Below are 20866 nucleotides of genomic sequence, written 5' to 3'. Positions count from 1 at the left end.
AGGTGTCATGTGGATGCCTGCCGGGTCGTCCCTTCCAGGCTACCTCCTTCATCCCCGGGAGTACTGATCCTCAGACTAGAAAGGTAGCAACTAAGGTTGAGAGACCCTCTCCCCTCTGTCTCCTGACTTCTTGTTCCCTCTTGAGCCCCTTTTGGCTCTCACAGGACCTCCTCCACAGTTCTTCAGATACACAGCGGCCCTGGGCTCCCACACTAGCTTCTTTGGCTTCAGCACCCCCACACCTTCTACAGTAGAGGAACAGTCTCTGATTCTTTCTCTGGGAGATTGGATGTGGACTCAGGCCTGAGTCTGGTTCTGTTTTATCAGCTCAAATTGTTTAATCTCTGGACCTCAGTTTCCTCACCAGGAAAACAAAAGGCCCGGTCAGACCACGTGTCCTCTGCATTTTGGATGCTGAGAGGCCGGCCCCCTCTGCCCCACTCAGGGCCATTTCCAGCCCTCCCCTTCCTTTCCCCTGAGTAGTGGCTGCCATGGGCAGAGGGAGTTTGAAGGGAGCCAAGGGGGAGCACTCAGCAGGACAACGGACCATGCAGGCCAGTTGCTTCAGGGGCGGGAGGGGAGGAGTCCTCAGGGATCCTGTTTCAACAAACGTTTCTTTCCGAGGAGGGGAAGGCGGGGGAGAGGGGAGAGGGACCTATTTAAAGCTACCCTGTTGCTCAGCCCTCTCTGTCTGTCTGCCGGGGTCTCCAGAGTCCCAGGCTGGCGTGTGGGCTTGAGAGCCTCTGGTGACCTCTCCTGTCTAGGCCCCTCAGCCACTCTGCCCCAAGATGGGCCGCGGGGTGAGTACCCCCAAGAGTAGGTATTTTTATAGGGAGGAGCTGGGGTTCTCCAGAGGTGAGGGAGGTGGGCAAGCAGTAAGGATGAGGTGGGATGGGATGTGGAGGGAGGGGGCGGACGCTGACCGAGTGGAATGGTTTGAACTGGGAGCTAAGTCTTAGCTACAAATGCCTGACACATCCACATGCTCTTCTCTTCACCCCCACAACCTGCCCTAAAGCCACACATAATCCTTTTGCTCTCCCTCCACCTCCCTGCACCTGCATCCCTGCTCCTCCCACTGACCAGTCCCACACCTCCCTCCTCCTTACTGCACCTCCAATCTCCCAGGTGGAGGGACTCTTGGTATTGCTAATCCTCCCTCTTCACCTCTCCGGGAAAAGAACCGCTCCCCTGAGAGTCTCAGCTGAGAGCCTGGGGGTCTAAGTCACAGGGAGCATTTGCCCTTGAGCCACTTAGCACCTTCCCAACACCAGCCTGGGGCCCCAAGGTCCAGAGATGGCTGGGAGGGGTGTGGGGAGGAAGAGAGGCCGAGCCCAGCACCCCTCCAGATGTCCCGGCAGTGCTGTCTTCAGGCTCTGGGCCATGGACTTTGAGGACTTTCCCAGAGCTGGTGAGAGCTGCCTGTACCCCCAGCCCACCCACTCTGGGCACTCTGCAGCTGGGTATGCCAAAGGGAAGATTAACAGCCACTGAGGGGGCAGGGACAGGGCTTTGAATTCTTGGAAATGAAATTTCCATATGGAGAAAAGTGACCCAGTCCCTCTACATACTGCCTGACTGTTTTCCTTTTGTGGAGCGCTGGAGGGGCAGGGCAGCGGTGAGGGTGCTGAATAAAGTGGGTGCCCGCGGGAACCTGGGGGGTAGTTTCTGGGCCTGGAGGGGTCAGGCAAGGACTTGTTATTGCAACGAGTTTAGCAGCTGGGAAAACTCTCAGCTTGGACACCAGGGTTCCTGAGCTACGGTGGGAGCTATAAATAGAACCGGTGTGTATATGTGTGTATGTGTGTGGAGTGTGTGAATGCATGTGTGTGTGTCTATATGAGTGTGCATGTGTGCGCCCGGCCTGTGCGCTCGCCTTAGGCTGGAGTTGGCAGGAATATCCACCGATGGGCACCTGTGTCGTGTCTCAGCAGGCGAGTTTGTAAGCTCCATAATTTCAAGCATGGATTAGCATGGATATTTCTGTCCATGAGCATGGATGTCACTGTGTGTGAGCATGGGTGTGTGGGGGGATGAGAGTCTGAGTTGCCCATTGGTGCTGTCTGTGAGGTGTGGGTTCCAGAGAGGAAAAGGTCACCACTGTGGGAAAATATCCTGTTTGCGCACCTTACGCCGCACCTTGACCTCTCGTGTTCCCCCAGAGAGAGGGGAACCCAGTTGAAGCACAGGACCTCTGAGAAAGGCCAGGCTGAGCCTTGCTACCCCACGGCCACAGAAGGAAGGCAGGCAGATGGCCTCTGCCCTGCTCCACTTTGGAACAGGGTGGACCTGTGCTATCTGCCTGGGAGGTCCTGCTTGGGGTGTGACCTGACCTTGACTTCTCAGGGGAAACCTAGTGGGGTGGACACTCGCCCTCAACATCCCTGAAGACTCTTTACCTCCACCCCCCGGTAGCAGCAGGTGAAGCGACAGCAGCTGGAAACATATCTGGTTGTTGGGGCAGAGACACTGGGGAAAGTGGGATCTGCAGGATGAAGCTGAGAGTTCAGCTGCCGGAGGGACCCCTGAAGAAAGCACTCCCACCCACATCCTGGTGTAGGATTCATTTAACCTCCCATCCCTGTCCCCCAGTCTTTGCTCCAGAACAAGGCCTAATGCCACCCATCACCCTGTGACCATGAAGGGCAGCGTGGGAGCTGGGGGAGAGACGCGGTGGGAGGGAGCCCAGCCTGCTCCAGCTGCCACTGAGATGCTGGAGAAGGAGGGGGGGCACTGGCTGTTTTCCAGCTGCCCTTACTCTGTCCCAGCCTCTAGCTTTCTCAGAAAGAACTCTCTGTTCTCCAGCATTCAAGACCGGAGAGGGGGACTTGTGGTTGGGGAGGGAAGAGGAGGGGGTCCTTGCTTCCTCTCTTTCTTTCTTGCCTGGGCAGCCCGCTGGCCCCAAATCTCTGCAGGCTCCTGGCCGCAGAGTCTGAGATCCCTGCCAGGACAGGAGGAGGGGGAAGGGCAGTGTGTCCAGCTCGCTCGCAGGACACCCGGGTGGAAGCCTAGAGCAGGGGTGCTGCATGGAGCTGCTTAGCTCAGCTGCCATCCAGTACACCAACGTCTGTGGGGTGGAGGTGTTTGTTAACCATGCTTTCTAGTCTAATCTCCACGAATTTTATTTCACGTCTGATGTTCAGGACTTCTCAGAACACTGTTTCCTTGCCCCCAGCGGCAGCCCCTTCCTCTCTGAATGCCCTGGCCTGTTTCTTCCTGGGAGCTCCTACGGGTCACACTGAAATGCTCTGTCTGATGTCTTGCCTGCATCCCTTTGCTGCCCTCATTCACTTCTCGGCCCATTGCCCCCACCTCCCAGCCCCCAAAGACAGAGCCTCAGTGTCCCCAAAATGGCAGGCCTTAGGAAGCCGAAAGCACACTTGATTCAGGACGCCTCATGCGGAAGCAAATGTTAGAACCACTGGTCACCCTGCTGGGAGGAGCGCTCAGGCCACCTCTCAAGGCATCCTTTTACATGGCCAGTGTCCAGGGCACGATGGTCCACCGGGGTGTTCACTGGGGTGCTCCTCTCCCACACCCCGGTAATCTCACGTTCAGACTTCACCGTCTCCGTGTGCTGAGTTCCTGATTTTTCTTGTCCAGGGCAGCGGCCACATTCCTGGGACTGCTCCTGACTCATTGGTGGGGGAAAAATGCCTCACCCCAGCGCACAGAGGGCATTTAGGCCGGTGAAACTATTCTGGATGATACTATAATGGGCACATTTGTCAAACCCATAGAATGTACAGCACCATCAGTGACGCTGGTGTAAGCTGTGGACTTGGCGTGGTTATGATGAGTCAGCGTAGGTTCATCAATTGTTACAAATGCACCATCTGGTGGGGGTGTTGGTGGCAGTGTTGTTGGGATGGGTGTTGATGGTGGGGGAGGCTGTATGTGGGGGCAGGGGGCATGTGGGAACTCTGTACTTTCTGCTCAATTTCGCTGTGAAGGTAAAACTGCTCTTTAAAAAAGATTTTTAAAACTGCATTATTCTGCAAACAAACAAACAAAACCCCAAAACAACAAACTGCTTGGCTGTAGATAATGCCCAGATATTCATTCTATGGCAAAAACAAAGTCTAGTATAGTGTAGCTCATTCCTGAAAACCTAAGCAGCCCTTAGGGCTCAGTGGAGAAATTGGGGCTCAGGGACAGATCGGAGCAGCCCTCCAGGACAAGGATGGATGTCCCTCTGTCTGCAGGAAGAGGGAGGACACTGTCTCCAGGCCTTCCACAGCCCCTGCTGTCCTGTCTTCCCAGGACAGCCTCCCCCTGCAAGGAGAGCTTCCTGCCCTCTTCCCCGAAAGTTCCCTGTGAGGCCTGGAAACCTGGGTCCAGGAGACCATAGACTCTGAAATAGAAGGGAGCACAGGGGCTCAAGGGGGTCCAGTTAAAACTGTTACCAACTTCAGCAGAGACCCAGGAATGCCTGGACCCAAGAATGACATGAATTTTAGTTTTAGATTTACTCTCAGAGATAGTTTCTGCTTTTTTTTGACAAATGGGACCTGGCTCCCTTTTTGTCCAATTGTTCTTGGGGCCTTGAGTCTTGCAAACTGCCTCTTGTCCAGTAGTGGGGCCGCCACCAGCAGGATGGACAAGGTTCCCAGCACACCATGACCCCACTTCCTGGACTTGCTCTGACCCTTCATCTCCTGGCTTCTCGAAGTCTGAGCCCTGCTGAGTCTATTTCCCCACAGTCAGATCTGTAGCTGCCACTGCCCTCCAGACAGGTCCCTGTCCTGACCCCTGACTCCCCAGACCTATGTACCCCCAAATCCCTAACTGTCTGTGCTCCTCTGAGAGTAAAGTAGCCAAGATGTTGGTACAAAGACGCTCCTACAGGGCCCTGCCACTCCCCCAACCACCCCAACCCTGGCCACTCCCTTCCAGAATTCTAAATAGCCTAGGATGTAGTTTGTTTGCTTTGTTTGAGCCCTATTTAGCAGCAGGCTTCTTTCAACAAACGGAATCTTAGCAGAACTATTAAACAGCTCAGGGTGGGAACTATGAGTCCCCAGCCCCTCAGTGTCCCCCAAAATGCAAGCATAGAACTCACAGCTCTGCCAGTAGCTTGCAAGCTGAGGGGCTGGGATCCCACCGCCCTCCAACCCCCTGGACTCTCACTGCCTTCACTTCTAGTGTCCCAATTCCCCACTGTCCAGGGGAAGGAGAGGCTCCAGCCTCTGTCCTCCCTGACTCTCTGTACACTCCCTTCCTCTTGTAGGCTGGCCGCGAGTACTCGCCTGCAGCCACCACTGCGGAGAATGGGGGTGGCAAGAAGAAACAGAAAGAGAAAGAGCTGGACGAGCTGAAGAAGGAGGTGGTCATGGTGAGCGCCACAGCCTGCCCAGCGGCCATGAAGGGGCCTGGACTGGGAGAGCTGCCCTGCAGCCCAGTGCACCCGAGAGGCTCTTGCCCACCCCTGCTCCTCGCCTCACCCCTATGCCAGCACTCCCCCCGACCCCAACCCCGCCATCCCCTCATGCACATTCTAGACACAGCCAGCCTCCTTCCCCAGAGTAAAGTGACTTCCCTTCTCCAGGATGACCACAAGCTGTCCCTGGACGAGCTGGGCCGCAAATACCAAGTGGACCTGTCCAAGGTGAGTAGGGGTCCTGGGCAGGCAAGAAGAGGTACAAGATCCCCACAGCACCAGGGCAGAGGAACCTTAGAATTGCAGCACAACCCTTCACAGATGAGGACGCTGAGGCCCAGGCAGGACTGGCTGATGGCAGAGACAGAACTAGAGCCCAGAGCCCTGCCTCCTGGTCGGTAGCTCTTCACCCATGTACCAGGAGGCCAGGACCCCAGAGGGCCCCCAGGCAGGGCTCTTCCCTGCTCCAAGCAGCTTCAGCAACACACAACCTCTTGCAGAGCTGCTCAGTGGTACGAGCCTGTCACTGTGCCCACGGCTCTGTGCTGGGCCCGCTTTGCACGGCAGCCCCGTGCTGGACGTCACACATGCGTCTCCAGTCCTTACCCCTGCTGGGGAGGAGGGGCTGCATGCTACTCATTTGAGCAAGAAGCCCCACAATGGGGAGTAGCTTCCAAGGTCACATCACCACAGTGGCACAGTCAGATTGCTAAGTCTGTCATTTTGAAAAATAAATCATTAATCACGGATTTTGTGGGTGGAAACCCCCTCCTGCAAACCTTCCCGGTCCGTCTCCTACAATTCTATGCCCCCTTCTTCTTGCTTTAGTTCCCTAAATAACCCTTTCACCATCTGGCATAACCTCTATCATTGTGCCACCCTGTAAGATCACATACTCCACAGGTGGGGACTTGGCCGGTGGTGGGGGGGGGGGTGTCTTGTCCATCCTTCTCTGGACCACAGAACTGACATAGAGCCTGGTATGCAGTAGGTGCTCGATGCACATGTATTAAATAAATGAGTGGCAGGCAGAGAGATCAATCAGAAGTGACTGCTGACGGGGTTCAGTCTAGCGGCAGAAAGGGCGCAGATGCTGGGCTGTCATGCAGCAGGGCGAGGGCAGCTCTGGTACCTTCTGAGGGGGTGCAAGGTTGGGTAGAACCCTGAAGACTGGGGAACAAGCCAGGCCATGCCTGCTGGGCAAAGTGACAGATGGCCTCCAAAGCTGATGTAACACTGAGGGTCGGTAACACGGGGATCCTTTGGGGTGCCTGGGGAAGGGGACTGCTGAAGGAAGCTGGGGGGAGCTAAGCAAGATGTCTTCCAGGCAGTCTTACCCGGGTTGCCTCAGGAGGAGCTGGTGGCCCAGCCAAAATGGGTGTGAATTCTGTGACAAGCAGAGATGGGGACATAGTCAAACCCTCCCCCAACCTTCAGGGACTCCAACAACACACCACAAGGTCACCTCCCCTAGGGCCCTCTCCTGGCCGGCCCTTCTTCCACACATGCAGTTTTCTCTCCATCTGGATGTCTCTCCCTGCCAAGGAGTTGATGCGTGGTGGGGTAGGACTGGTTGGATCTGGATGTGCCTCTCACCCTCTCTTTTCCTCCCTCAGGGCCTCACCAACCAGCGGGCCCAGGACATTCTGGCTCGGGACGGCCCCAACGCCCTCACTCCACCCCCGACAACCCCGGAGTGGGTGAAGTTCTGTCGCCAGCTCTTCGGGGGGTTCTCCATCCTGCTGTGGATTGGGGCCATCCTCTGCTTCCTGGCCTACGGCATCCAGGCTGCCATGGAGGATGAGCCATCCAATGACAATGTGAGCCAGCACGCAGGGTCAGCCAGCCCGTGACTGCCCAACCTCAAAGCTCCCATATGGCTGGGGGCAGGGAACAGCCCAGTCCCACAGGCCGTTCTGCTCCTTAAGCTGATCTCTGTGTACCTTCTCTGTGTATCTGCACACTCATACACGCACATGCACACGCACTTGAAATCACTCATAACTGAGGCAGCCTATCTCCGTTCCTTTGTACGCAAGTAGACTTCCCCTTTGGCCCCGGAGAGAAGCTCTAGTCAGGGTTGTCCCTCAGACGGCCACCTTAGGAGGTTGGGATTAGGAGGGCGAGGTTGGAGAACACTTTCCTCTTCTGGTCAGACAGGTGACACTGACACTGGGGTGAGTGGCAGCCCCCTCCAGGTTGGGAGAGGGCAGGTCTCTCTAACTCTATCTCCTCACCAGCTGTACCTGGGTGTGGTGCTGGCAGCTGTGGTCATCGTCACTGGCTGCTTCTCCTACTATCAGGAGGCCAAGAGCTCCAAGATCATGGACTCCTTCAAGAACATGGTGCCTCAGGTAGCTGGTGGGTCCTAGGCTGGGCATCAGTTCCTGGGAGAGTCCAGCTCCCTTTCTCAGCCCTGTGTGCTGGGAATGGGTCATGAGCCAAGATGCCTTTCTGCTCTCCCATCAGGATCTGGGTTTGTGGCTGAGGGCGCAGGGTTTCTCGCCTTACTTGGGGGGTTAGAGGAATGGTGGGGCCAGCAGGAGAGAAAGGAAGGGGTGGACATGAGCACATTCTGAGCGCCTACGCCCTTCCACAGCAAGCCCTTGTGGTGCGGGAGGGAGAGAAGATGCAGATCAACGCAGAGGAGGTGGTGGTAGGAGACCTGGTGGAGGTGAAGGGAGGAGACCGTGTGCCCGCTGACCTCCGGATCATCTCCTCACATGGCTGCAAGGTGAGGGGATTGCAGAGCCACTGGCTGGGTCAGAGCAGGCTGCACAGAGGGGAGGGTGCCAGCTAGAGCTCTAAAGATTGGGAGACTCCGGCCCAAATGCCAGCCCCGGGCACACACCTCCCAAGTCAAAACTCGTTTACATGTTTACATGTGGCGTTTGTGCAAGGCTCTGCATCCTGTGCTGGGAGGACCCTGTCCCGGTGGATTTCTCTAATACCCACTTTACAGCAACCACAGACTGAGTACCAATGACCTGTCAGCACTAATGTACATTCACAGATGCTGTCAAATCTAACTCTGCAGGAGGCTGTAATCAAGCAGGGCTGCTGTGCATGGCCACACAGGCTGTGCTAGGCACTGCCCTAAGAGGTGCCACTGTCACAGACAACAGGGCTGGTGACGCCCCCTGTAGCTGTGCGATGCAGAGATTCTGGCCACATTCCCATTTTACAGACCCGTCAAAGGAGGCTCTGTTGGTTGAGTAACAAGCCCAAGGTCACATAAGAAGCCAGTAAGAGCCAGGTTTCCAGCCAGTGCAGGGACAATAGCTGAGTAATGCTATAAATATGTGATGAGGGCAAGTGTAATTTTGGGTCAGGGAGATTGAGAGCGGTCAGAAGCAGGAGACAGCTGCGTCTGCTCCTGTGTGCTTGCCCGCCTGACGGCCACACCCCTTCTTCCTCAGGTGGACAACTCGTCCCTCACAGGAGAGTCTGAGCCCCAGACCCGATCCCCTGAGTTCACCCATGAGAACCCCCTGGAGACCCGCAACATCTGCTTCTTCTCCACCAACTGCGTGGAAGGTGAACAGCAACCTCATTCAGCACAATGGGGGCTTGCTGGGGATGGTGATGGACTACCAGACGGGAGTGGGTTATGTGTTGTACTATGTCTCAAGAGCCCTGCCGGAGGAGTGAGCTGAGGGATCAGAGTCTGAATATTTCAAAATAACTGCCCCCCCATAGCAGGGTATTGGCTGGGGGAGCCCAACTCCATGGAAAAGTCACCTCCCCATGGGAGCATCTCTATTCTGTCTACCCCAATTCTGGGTGATTCCAAAGCTTTTAGGGGTTGGCTCAAGGCCCCCTACACACGCATGTACACACACACTCGTGAACACACATGCACAAGCCCAAGCCGGCCTCGAGTCTGGACTCTGGTCTATGATGCACCCATCTCTCCAGTTCTGGGACTGGGCATCCCTCTCTCACCCTTAAGCTGTGACGGGGGAGGTGAGGAAGGCTCCAGGCCAGGGGAGCACTTGAGCCCTCCTTGAGCCTCACTTGGGTCTGTGAGTCGATAAAAGAGCTGACTGGTCCCTCACAGACTGCCCCGTTTGCTTCCCCACTCGCTTTCTAGTTCTAGAAGAGCTGCCTCCCAACAGCAGGGGTCCAACTAAAACCCACTGTGGCCCTGAGGGTCATGCCTGGGAGCCAGGTGGGGGCTGGTGTGGAGGAGGCATGAGAGGAGTGGGAGAGAGAAGGCTCTGAAAGGGGCCTAGGAGGCCTGTGCCCTCCTCCTGTCCCTCCTCCTCCTTTCTCTGGGGTGCATTATGTTTCTCTGGGCTTTCCCTCCTTCAGCAAATTGGAATTACAATGAGAGCCACAACACATTACATTTCCTAAATTTTTAATGTAGAGATTCTGTAATTTGCTCTACATTTCCCACAACTGGTAAATATGCCTGGTAAAATATTTGAATTACTTATTCTGAATTGACATTTAAATTTGGAGAGGAAATGAACAGAGATAACATTTGCTGAGGGCCTACTATGTGCCAGGCATGGGTCTAGCTGTAGCACAGGTCTCACTCACTTACTACAAAACCTAGTCAGGAACACAAACTGGATTCGGACCCAGGCTTGCTGTTCCAGCTCACACACGCTCCCCCTCCCCCGGGGCCTTAAGTGTCCCCATCAGGGTCAGTGATTGCCTGGTTCTTCCGTAGAGACTCATGCCTAACCTGGGCAAGAAAATCCATTAGTGTTTTCTTGCGTTCATAATGTGCTTCAGGATGATAACAAGCGTGACATTGATTTTACTGAAATACTGTAGGCAGTATTTTAATTTCATTTATTGACTCTCCTCAGTTTGAACTCTGAGTTTATTCTAGGCCCAACTAGAAGAGACCATTAGCTGCTGTCACATGGAGTCTGGGACGGGTGCTCCATGCAGGGACTTAGCCAGGCGGGTACTGCGCAGGGAGAGCAGCCTCCAGGTCTGAGTCTGACTCCCTTACCTGTGCCACTTTCTTTTCCCAGGAAGGAGGGGAGCCTCAGTCCTGGGCCCCCAGCATACCTAGCCTGGTGTCCTCTCTGTGTTCCAGGCACTGCCAGGGGAATCGTAATCGCCACAGGTGACCGGACAGTGATGGGCCGCATCGCCACCCTGGCCTCAGGCCTGGAGGTGGGCCGGACGCCCATTGCCATGGAGATCGAGCACTTTATCCAGCTCATCACGGGGGTGGCCGTCTTCCTGGGTGTCTCCTTCTTCGTGCTCTCCCTCATCCTGGGCTACAGCTGGCTGGAGGCGGTCATCTTCCTTATTGGCATCATCGTGGCCAATGTGCCCGAGGGGCTGCTGGCCACTGTCACCGTGAGTGGTCAGGCTGAGGAGCCACCAGGGCGGTCCTGCCACATCTCCTCAAAAGTGACAGAGACACATAGCTGCACAGCAAGTCTTTTACTTCTGGCCCCTGAAACCATGTCACACTCTCAAGTAACAAATACATGGCTCTGGGTGTGAGCCTGAGCTACTCTGCTGGGTCATGCTCAGCACTCAGTCTCTCTCCTGGAATTTTTCTGGTGGCCTTCCTCGTGGGCCGCTCACCCCCATCCATCTGGAGCCTCTCCTGTGAAGGCTTTCAAGGGTCACCAGTGACTAACTAGCAAATCCAGTGACCTTTTCCCGGCAGTCATCCTTAACTCTGCAGCTGAAATAGATACTCCTAACCAGCCTCCCAGATTCTTTCCTTGGTTGCTATGATGTGTCCCTCTCCTGGCTCTCTTCTCCTCAGTCTCCTGTGGTGTGTCCCCCTAATACCCCCACATCCCCATCCCAGTTCTCAGCTGCAGCTTCCTGGTCTTCCCTTTCCCCTGACTGAGCCCCTCCCCTCCTGGGCCCAGCGCCCTTCTTAGTAGGACTCATACAAAAATCTTCAATCCCCTACTTCACTTATCACCTAAATATACACCCATGATCTCAGTTCACCACTCACACAGAGCACATTCAGGTCCCACGGGTGCTGTCTTCTGTGGGGTGGAAGGAGGGAGGAGGGATAGAGCCACGGTCTGGATAAGATCATGCATGTCCCCAGTGCAGACTGGGCCTTTCATCCTCCCCTCCTGACAGGTGTGTCTGACGCTGACGGCCAAGCGCATGGCGCGCAAGAACTGCCTGGTGAAGAACCTGGAGGCGGTGGAGACGCTGGGGTCCACGTCCACCATCTGCTCGGACAAGACAGGCACCCTCACCCAGAACCGCATGACTGTCGCCCACATGTGGTTTGACAACCAGATCCACGAGGCCGACACCACAGAAGATCAGTCTGGTGATTGGGTGCCCTGGGACTGAGGGGCCTGCAGGGGTTCAGGCATGCCCTGGTGGGCTGAGGGGAGTGACCGGAGGGCTCTGAGGTGAGCTAGCTCGGATCTCCCTCATGTCCTGCCAGGGGCCACTTTTGACAAGCGCTCCCCCACCTGGACGGCCCTGTCCCGCATTGCTGGTCTCTGCAACCGAGCTGTCTTCAAGGCCGGCCAGGAGAACATCTCTGTGTCCAAGGTAGGATGGGGTGTCTGCATGCCAGCTCAGCTGGCTGTGCCTGTCTTCCCCTCTGAACCTTGTGGGGTTTGGGAGGAGCTCTCTGACCTGCTCCTCAGTGCACACTCCCTTCGGCCCACTGTGACATTTGACCCCCCCCCCTCTGGCAGCGGGACACAGCTGGAGATGCCTCCGAGTCGGCTCTGCTCAAGTGCATCGAGCTGTCCTGCGGCTCCGTGAGGAAGATGAGGGACAGGAACCCCAAGGTGGCAGAGATCCCCTTCAACTCCACCAACAAGTACCAGGTCTGTGGGCTGCTGGGATGAGGAAAGTGCCAGACCCAGAAATGAAGGGCACACAAACCAAAGGGGTATTGCCAATAGGAGAAGAGGGGGCATCTGAGGGGCATGCTCCCTCACACTGCCTCACCCTGGGGCAATTTGGGGACCAGGTCTGGATGCAATCATCCCCTTACTCTGGATTTTCATTCCCTATGACAATCTGTCTGCCGTTGGGTGCTTCTTTACAGAGTACCCCATCCTCTGGTCCAGGTCCCCAAACCTTCCTTCCATCCTGTTCAATTGGACCACACCCGGAAGGTTCTCAGCCTGTGGGGACCTGTTAGGTGCTGAGTGTGCAGCGTTGACTATTCTATATAAGCTGTGGAGTAAAGCCCCCCTGAGGCCTGTGTGTGTGTGTGTTGGTGGTTGTGTGCTGTTAAGCCCCAAGCATAGCATCCATCTTAACTGAGTGCTGCTGAGTGATGAATATCTTCCAGAAGGTGACTCTTGGGACTGTGAGGTTTGGGGTTGGGACTGTGAGGTCCGAGCACCTGTACAGAAGACGACCCTCTGTTGACCATCGTTCATGGATCGGGCCTGTTTTTATGAGAGTGGTTTCCTAACCAATCTCTGCTCTGTCTTGGGTCCATGCTGGGCACCAGGCACCATGGGTCCCTCTCTAACCTCTGCCCTCTCTCTAGCTGTCCATCCACGAGCGAGAAGACAGCCCTCAGAGCTACGTGCTGGTGATGAAGGGGGCTCCAGAGCGCATCCTGGACCGCTGCTCCTCTATCCTGGTGCAGGGCAAGGAAATCCCTTTGGACAAAGAGATGCAGGATGCCTTCCAGAATGCTTACATGGAGCTGGGAGGCCTGGGAGAGCGTGTGTTGGGTGAGGACAGAGCCGGAGTAAGGCTGAGAGGGGCCCCCAACCTCACCTCTCCCCTGGGGTCTAGGCAGCCACTTCCTGCTCTCATCCCTTCCTTCTGACCCCTTCAGGGTTCTGCCAACTGAATCTGCCATCTGGGAAGTTTCCTCGGGGATTCAAATTTGACACAGATGAGCTGAACTTTCCCACCGAGAAGCTGTGTTTTGTGGGGCTCATGTCCATGATTGACCCTCCCCGGGCAGCCGTGCCTGATGCTGTGGGCAAGTGCCGGAGTGCAGGCATCAAGGTACTGCTCACCCCTGCTCTCCTCCATCCTCTCCCCCAAATACTCAAGGTCATACGGTTGTAGGGGCTAGAGTCCCTTTCCTGCTGAACAAGGCTGTTCCTCTGTCAGGGAAGGTAAAGTCCACCCTGGTGTTCTCACCCTGTCTCCTGTGCTCAGTGACCCATCTCCCATGCCCAGCCTCCCCCGGCCCCACCTCCACTCCAGACACAGCTCCTCTGACTATAAGTTGATGTGGCTCCCATCTTGGACATCAGGGTGTCCTGCCTTCCCATCTACTGCCCACTCTCTCTGCCTATTTGGGATGGGATTCGCAGGCTCCTGTCTGCACCCACTCACTCTCCAGGACCCCCTGGCCTGACTCCAGGCCTCAGCCCACACACCTCACCCAGGTTCTCTGGTCCAAGTGCAATTGCCTCTCAGTGACTACCCGCCTCTGAGCTCCTTTTGTTCTTCACCAGCTACTGTCTTCCAGTTACACACCGGGCACCGGGCACGGAGCTGGGGACCCACAAACAACAGTCCCTTCCCTCTTGGAGCTTATATTGTTTCCAATGTGCAGCTCTAAAGCTCTCCCTCTTGCATCCCGCCCCCACCCCGCCTCACACACACACACACACACACACACACACTCACACACAATCACACACGCTGACTTCTGGCAGGAGCCATTGCAGTTAGAGTCCTTGAACACTCACAGTGGGTCAGAATCCATTCACCGTGGATCAGAACTAATATAAACAGTGCGTCCTCAACTGATACAAACAGTGTATCATCCCATGAGCTTCTGTACGAACCAGGCTCTGCTCTAGACACTGAACCTGCATGATTTCATGTGCTCTGCACAGCAGCAGAGGGGAAACTGAGGCAGAGTCATCTGCCCAAGGCTACACAGCTAGTTCATGGCGGAGCCAGGGTTTAAGCAGCAGCCTGCTATTCCTCACAAGAAGACTTGGAGGATTTCTGAACCCCACTTTGTCTCTCAGGTGGGCACATTATCTCCATTAGAAGTTAAACCAACGGAGACTCTGTAGGTCAGTAGCTTTCCCAAAATAAAGTGCTCATAAGAGGTGCAGGGGGCTGTGAGGAGTTGCCTGCTGGGAAGCCTGTGCTCCCCTGCCCAGGCCACTATCATGGGGGATACCCTGGGAGACACCCCGGGGAGCCAGCACAGGAAGCAGTTAATGCAGCCTCAGAGAACTGAATCATGTTTTACAGCAGCCTGATATTTGATCTGCCTGGTAGGTTAGAGATACTTTGTAAGTCAGCGAGAGGAGAGAGAGCATGTCAGGAGCAGGGACAGTGTGTACCCAGTGTGGTCTCTGCTCCGGGGCTGTGGGGGAGGTGGCAGAGGAGCCCTGGGGATTGGGCGAGGGCCAGTGGGAAGGACTTTGCTTAAATGCCAGACATTTAAGCAATGACCCCCTGGTACAACTTGTTGTCTCTTCCAGCTGTACATACACACACACACACACACACACACAAACTCATATGCACTTACATATCCGAACACATGCACATACACCCAAGCATGCAGCACACCCAAACGCACACGGAGCACACACACACACTCACACACATACACAGTTCTATTGTTTTGGCTGGAACCAATCAGCCCCACCATCTAGTAGCCTGGCTTTTCCTGACTTTGGGAAAGGAATAAGAGGGAAACATTTATACTACTTTCCCTTTCATCTCTCCTCACCAGGTGATCATGGTGACTGGGGACCATCCGATCACAGCCAAGGCCATTGCCAAAGGCGTGGGTATCATCTCCGAGGGCAATGAGACAGTGGAGGACATTGCAGCCCGGCTCAATATCCCCGTCAGCCAGGTCAACCCCAGGTGAGGCCTCTGTAGGACCTCTGTCCCCAATCACCTCATCCTCTCCTCCAGAGCCCTGTGTGTTCCCTGAGTGTCTGGTTCCACTTCTGGGACCTTTTCAGCCTTACCTCTGGTCTGTCATCCCAAGTATGTGCCCAGGCTGTGCAGGTTGGGTCCTCTCTGGACTAAGGGTGGCTCTAGGAGGAGACGAAGCATGTGGCTGGGATAATGGTGCCTGCCTGGATCTAGCAGATATATGGGGCAAACAGGTCTCTGAGTGTTGTGGGAGAGGAGCACTGGGACCCTGGGGACCCTACTTGGCCCCCAGCAGGAGGAAAGGAAGTGGACCAGGCCCCAGCACAGCATCACTGCCCCCTACAGAGAGGCCAAGGCGTGTGTGGTGCACGGCTCCGACCTGAAGGACATGAACTCGGAGCAGCTGGATGAGATCCTGCGGAACCACACGGAGATCGTGTTCGCGCGGACGTCCCCGCAGCAGAAGCTCATCATCGTGGAGGGCTGTCAGCGGCAGGTGAGTGGGGCTGGTGGGCACGGGTGGGCTCAGAGCAGGAGCTGGATGAGAGCCAGGTGTGGGCAGGGCCTCCATTCCCCTGCTCCTGGAATCCTCTCCCCAGGGAGCCATCGTGGCGGTGACCGGAGACGGGGTGAACGACTCCCCCGCGCTGAAGAAGGCTGACATTGGCATTGCCATGGGCATCTCGGGCTCTGATGTCTCCAAGCAAGCAGCCGACATGATCCTCCTGGACGACAACTTCGCCTCCATCGTCACAGGCGTGGAGGAGGGTGAGGAGGGGCAGGGCTGGGCTGGCGCCAGGATGCCTGGTACCCAAATATCTCCTTCCGAGGCCCTTTAACCAGTTAGAGCCAAACAGGGGCCCCAAGGACCCCTCAGCCTCCTCTGTGTCCCTCATTTACACTCTTCCTCTCTCAGGAGGACCGGCAGCCATGCCTCGGGCACTGGGGTGGGGAAGGGCCCTCTAATCTCCCTGATGCCCTCAGAACCTCCCCACAGGCCGCCTCATCTTCGACAACCTGAAGAAGTCCATTGCGTACACACTGACCAGCAACATCCCCGAGATCACCCCCTTCCTGCTCTTCATCATCGCCAACATACCCCTGCCTCTGGGCACTGTAACCATCCTCTGCATCGACCTGGGCACGGACATGGTGAGGCTGGGGAGCAGAGGGAGCAAGACCGTTGTGTGGGCACAGTGGACAGGAGGGGCAGGGTGGACAGGGAGGAAGGAGGGATGGACTGGGCAGTGACCAGGTAGCAGTGGCCGAAGAGACAACAGGCACAGGCCTGGAAGTTAATGGGGTCTTCATAAGCTGTTGTCAAATTGTGTCAGAGAGTCCTCCCTGTGGTGTCTCCCTCCAAGCCCACTGTCCACGCTCCCTCTGCCCGCAGGTCCCTGCCATCTCTTTGGCCTATGAGGCAGCTGAGAGCGACATCATGAAGCGGCAGCCTCGGAACCCACAGACGGACAAGCTGGTGAATGAGCGACTCATCAGCATGGCCTATGGGCAGATTGGTGAGTGGTCCCAGCTTTGGGGGAGGAGCCCTCAGGTTCCAGGGCCATGAACCCGGGAGGTAGGGGCCACTGTCTTGCCCTGGGGCCACCCCTGCTGCTTCTTTCTCAGACCAGACCATACCTTTGCCTCCCCCGCCCCCACCCCCAACAGGGATGATCCAGGCGCTGGGCGGCTTTTTTACCTACTTTGTCATCCTGGCTGAAAATGGCTTCCTGCCCTCACGGCTGCTGGGCATCCGCCTGGACTGGGACGACCGGTCCACCAATGACCTGGAGGACAGCTATGGACAGGAGTGGGTGGGTGGGGATGTGGAGGGGCAGGGTGGGTCCACCAGTGTCCTGAAGGACCACTCCAGACAGGAGTGGATGGGTGGGCCATGATCCTGCAGACCAGTGTGGCTGACCTGGTGGGAGAGGCCACTGGGACCCGGTCTCAGGCAATCTGGGTGCCCAGGGTTGGTCAGTGGCTTGAGCCAGGCTGCCCTCAGGCCCTGTCCTCTCCTCTCACACTCTCCCCCTGCCCCCCTAGACCTACGAGCAGCGGAAGGTGGTGGAGTTCACATGCCACACGGCCTTCTTTGCCAGCATCGTGGTGGTGCAGTGGGCCGACCTCATCATCTGCAAGACCCGCCGCAACTCTGTCTTCCAGCAGGGCATGAAGTGAGCGCCCCCACAGGCACCACCCCCACCTCCGGGCTGGGTCTTTCCTCCTTCCTTTCGTTTCTTCCTCCCTCCATTTCTTCCTTTCTCCCCCTCCTCTCTTCACTCCTTTTTTTCCCTCCCTCCCTTCTTCTCTCCATTTCTACTCTACTGACAGTACCCTAGCCTTTGCCCAGCCCAAGTCCAGGGTCTCTGGTGCCCGCACACCAGCAGACAGCTCTCCCTTGTGCGGTGGTGGTGCTGCTATCTTGGGACCTTCATGCTCAGGGTCAGGTTCACAGCCTTCTTACATGTGTTACTGCGTACAGGTCACTGCACTAGTGATCTACAGACTGTGCGACCTCACATAGCTTCACATAGCTTCATCCCTCCTTATTTTCTACTGGCAACAGTGGGCACATTCCCCAAGTGAGTTCCTTCACAAGTTCTTAGTATGGGATGGGAGGAGGGGGGGAGGGCTGTGAAATGCTAAACCCAGGTGCAGTTAGTAACCCTTAAGATGCTAGGAGAGGAAGCGGAGACATCTGGCAGGTAAATAAAAGAGATTCAAAGGAGAGTCCAGTAAGGCAAAACACTACCAGGAAGAGGCAATGGGAAGAGAGCAAAGAGCAGAGTCCGAGAAACTGGGCTCAGTCTGGACTGGGAACTCACTGTGCAGGGAGTGGGGCTGGCAGGTGGAAAAGAAACATCTGCCATGGGGTAGGGCAGTCACACCAAGGCCACAGCCAGGACAGCCAGGCCTCATACCCATCTACCTCCCGGCCCCGGGCACTCGAGATGCTGTCTGCATTATTCAAAATGCGTCTGGAAATCACACATTTCTGTGGGAAGGCTCCATGCTGACTAAAGTCTCGTTCTTGGTCAAAAGCCAAGAAATTGTATCAAAAGACAACGTGACCGCGTGCTAATCCGCCCTCTATTTAGATGCCCGTGTATTATTTCTAGTTTATTTTTCTATTTTGGGATTTATTTATTTTCTTATTGAGGTAACATGAGTTTACAATGCAGGATAGGTTTAGATTAGTTCATTTTCACCAGGGAAACGCACTCCATCCTGACTCGCAAAGCAGCTTGTGAGACAATTCATGAAAACGTGGCCTCTAAAGAGGAAAATTGAGAGGTGTGTCCGTGGGGAGTGAAAAGTTTGGGAACCACTGTCTGAGCCATAAAAGAGGTGCAGAGGGGTAGTAAGCACTTGCCATGTTCTAGAATTTTCCAAGAGTTCACTCCCATCATCTACGATGAGGATAAAATCTGCACTTCACAGAGAAGAAACAAGAGAAGTCAAGGGCCTCTACTTACATTGAAAAGCTAGCAGGTGGCAGAGCTGGGACTAGACTATCTGACGCCAAAAGCTGCCAGCGTCTGATCTGTCCAGCTTTCTATGCTGATGCGTAAACACATAGAGGCACTTACTACCTGGCAAGCCTTCCCTTTGTTGAGTACTTACATTCTCTTTATTGAGTCTCCACAACCAAAGAAAAACCAGCCAGGGTGACGAAGAGCTGGAAGCGCTTGAGCCCCTTGCTGGGGAGACCAGACTTGGGGCCACTGTTGACTTTGCTTGAGGATCTGAAAGGAAGCTTGTGTAGCACACAGCTTCTCCAGCACAGAGCACAGCATCCAGCACACAGGGAACATGTATTAAATGAATGAATGTACATGCTAGACAACCGTCAGGTCGAATCAGTGAGCAGAGAAAATAACTTCTTTCTTTGGTTACACCAAGCATGAGAAAAGGGTGTTCAAGGGCACTGGGGAAGGCATCTTTGCAAACTCCCCTCACATTGCTTCACTCCTTTCCCTGTCCCAGAGGCTCCCAGGCCTCCCCCTCCTGACCCCCTTCCAATGCTACCTACCCCTCCTTCTTCTGCCTTTCCAGGAACAAGATTCTGATTTTCGGGCTCCTGGAGGAGACGGCGCTGGCTGCCTTCCTGTCCTACTGCCCGGGCATGGGCGTGGCCCTGCGCATGTACCCGCTCAAGTGAGTGTCTCTGCAGCGGGCCTGTGCCACTAGAGTCAGGGCTGCCAAGTCTTTCATGTCATCCCACCAGGCCGGCCTCTGAGCTTCAGCACTGTCTTGTTTTTTTCAGGGTCACGTGGTGGTTCTGTGCCTTCCCTTACAGCCTCCTCATCTTCATCTATGATGAGGTGCGAAAGCTTATCCTGCGGCGATATCCAGGAGGTAAGACCCCCCACCACTAATCACCCCCTAGATATAGGCACCCCCATGGCTGCCTGTCTGCTGACCTCCAGACTCCAAACTCATTCCAATGTGGGACCCCAGCTCCCTTTCTGGATCCCAGTCCTTCATGCCCTCAAAACCTGAGGTCTGGGTCTTTGGAGCTCTGACTCCTGTGTACCTTCTTCCTGGCCCTCTCTTCTCAGTTTTAAGTCCCATCTGACCCACAGCTGGTCCCTAACTCCTTTCCCCCCCACCCCACCCAGTATCAATCATATCCGAGTCAGAGGGCCCTGCCAGGTCATCTTGTCCCACCTGCACGTTTCACAGACGAGAAGGGGAGAAGAAAACTTATTTATCAGAGTCATCATGCAGGGAGGGCATACCTGGTACTAGAGCCCAAGCCTCCTGAATCCCAGGCAGCAGCCAACAGTACTTTTTCCCAACAAGCATTTTTGATCACTTGCCAAAAGTTGAGAGCACATGGCCACACCAAGTGTGGTCCCCGGCGGCTGCTGGCTTTGGCCTGCCCAATAACGTGCTCATGTGTTTTTCATTGACCCAATATCTAAAATGTAGGGGCTTTCACGCAACACCAGCATTTCTGACGGCTGCGAAGTGCCCAGAGCAGCCACACTCTGCCTGGCACATTGGAGCCGCCCTTCTAGGCTCCACTTGTCCCATGAACACCTTGCAGGCATTTCCCACGCTCTGGCCTGTCGCCACTCTAAAGGTGATCTCCAAATGCACCTCCACTTCGCCTTCCCCTGATCTAGACCTCAGCCCACTGGGCTTCTGCCTGCCCCTCAGCCTGCCCTTTTCACACCTTCTCTCCTACCCCTCTTGCCGCACCTGGCCTTCACCATCAAACTCTTAGGGGACTTGTCACGTGCTTCCTTTTAAACTTTTGCTGCAGCCCCTACCCTAATCTCTCTGACAGGCTGGGTGGAGAAGGAGACTTACTACTGAACACGTTGGAGAGAAGAACCAGGCTCTGGAAGATGGGGTGCCCAGGAGGTGTTGGGGGATGGAGATGGGGAGGGGTGGACAATGCTGGGGTAGTATTGGGGGGAAGATATGGAGAGAATGAGGCAACAAGGACAGGCTAAGTAGACAATGGGTAAAAAAAAAATCTGGGGTTGCCCCTACTGAGCCATGAGATCCCACCTCACATGAGGACACCTCCTCAGATCCTCCGCCCTCCTCCACTGTGCTATCCAGCTTTTCCAGGAATTGGAAAATCCCAGGCCTCCCCACCCCCTCTCTCTCCACCCTGTCCCCCACTAAAAGATCAGCATGCAAAGACAGTTGTGGTCTAAACCT

General features: G+C 55.5%; 1 protein-coding gene across 2 annotated transcripts; it reads left to right on the top strand.

Annotated features, from left to right (window-relative positions):
• The first annotated feature begins 508 nt into the window (after window positions 1-508).
• Window positions 509-20557, top strand: LOC119241404 (sodium/potassium-transporting ATPase subunit alpha-2). Of its 2 annotated transcripts, none has more exons than XM_054693539.1 (23): window positions 509-554; window positions 5231-5335; window positions 5549-5608; window positions 6997-7200; window positions 7621-7734; window positions 7980-8114; window positions 8800-8917; window positions 10440-10708; window positions 11465-11663; window positions 11784-11893; window positions 12043-12177; window positions 12855-13044; window positions 13152-13327; window positions 15033-15169; window positions 15530-15680; window positions 15784-15952; window positions 16182-16336; window positions 16578-16701; window positions 16853-16998; window positions 17231-17361; window positions 19244-19345; window positions 19455-19546; window positions 20484-20557. In XM_054693539.1, exons 1-23 carry the CDS (start codon window positions 549-551, stop codon window positions 20510-20512), a joined length of 3057 nt encoding a protein of 1018 aa, XP_054549514.1. In that variant the 5' UTR covers window positions 509-548; the 3' UTR covers window positions 20513-20557. The 2 variants fall into 2 exon arrangements, with proteins under 2 accessions (XP_054549514.1, XP_037362580.1); XM_037506683.2 differs by lacking the exon at window positions 509-554 and adding an exon at window positions 672-800.
• Window positions 20558-20866: the final 309 nt, after the last annotated feature.

Source organism: Talpa occidentalis, unplaced genomic scaffold, assembly GCF_014898055.3.
Source record: "Talpa occidentalis isolate TD23 unplaced genomic scaffold, MPIMG_talOcc4v2.1 talOcc4.12, whole genome shotgun sequence".
Classification (NCBI taxonomy): domain Eukaryota; kingdom Metazoa; phylum Chordata; class Mammalia; order Eulipotyphla; family Talpidae; genus Talpa; species Talpa occidentalis.
Note: the sequence above shows the minus strand (reverse complement) of the source record. Positions and strands in the feature narration are given on the sequence as shown.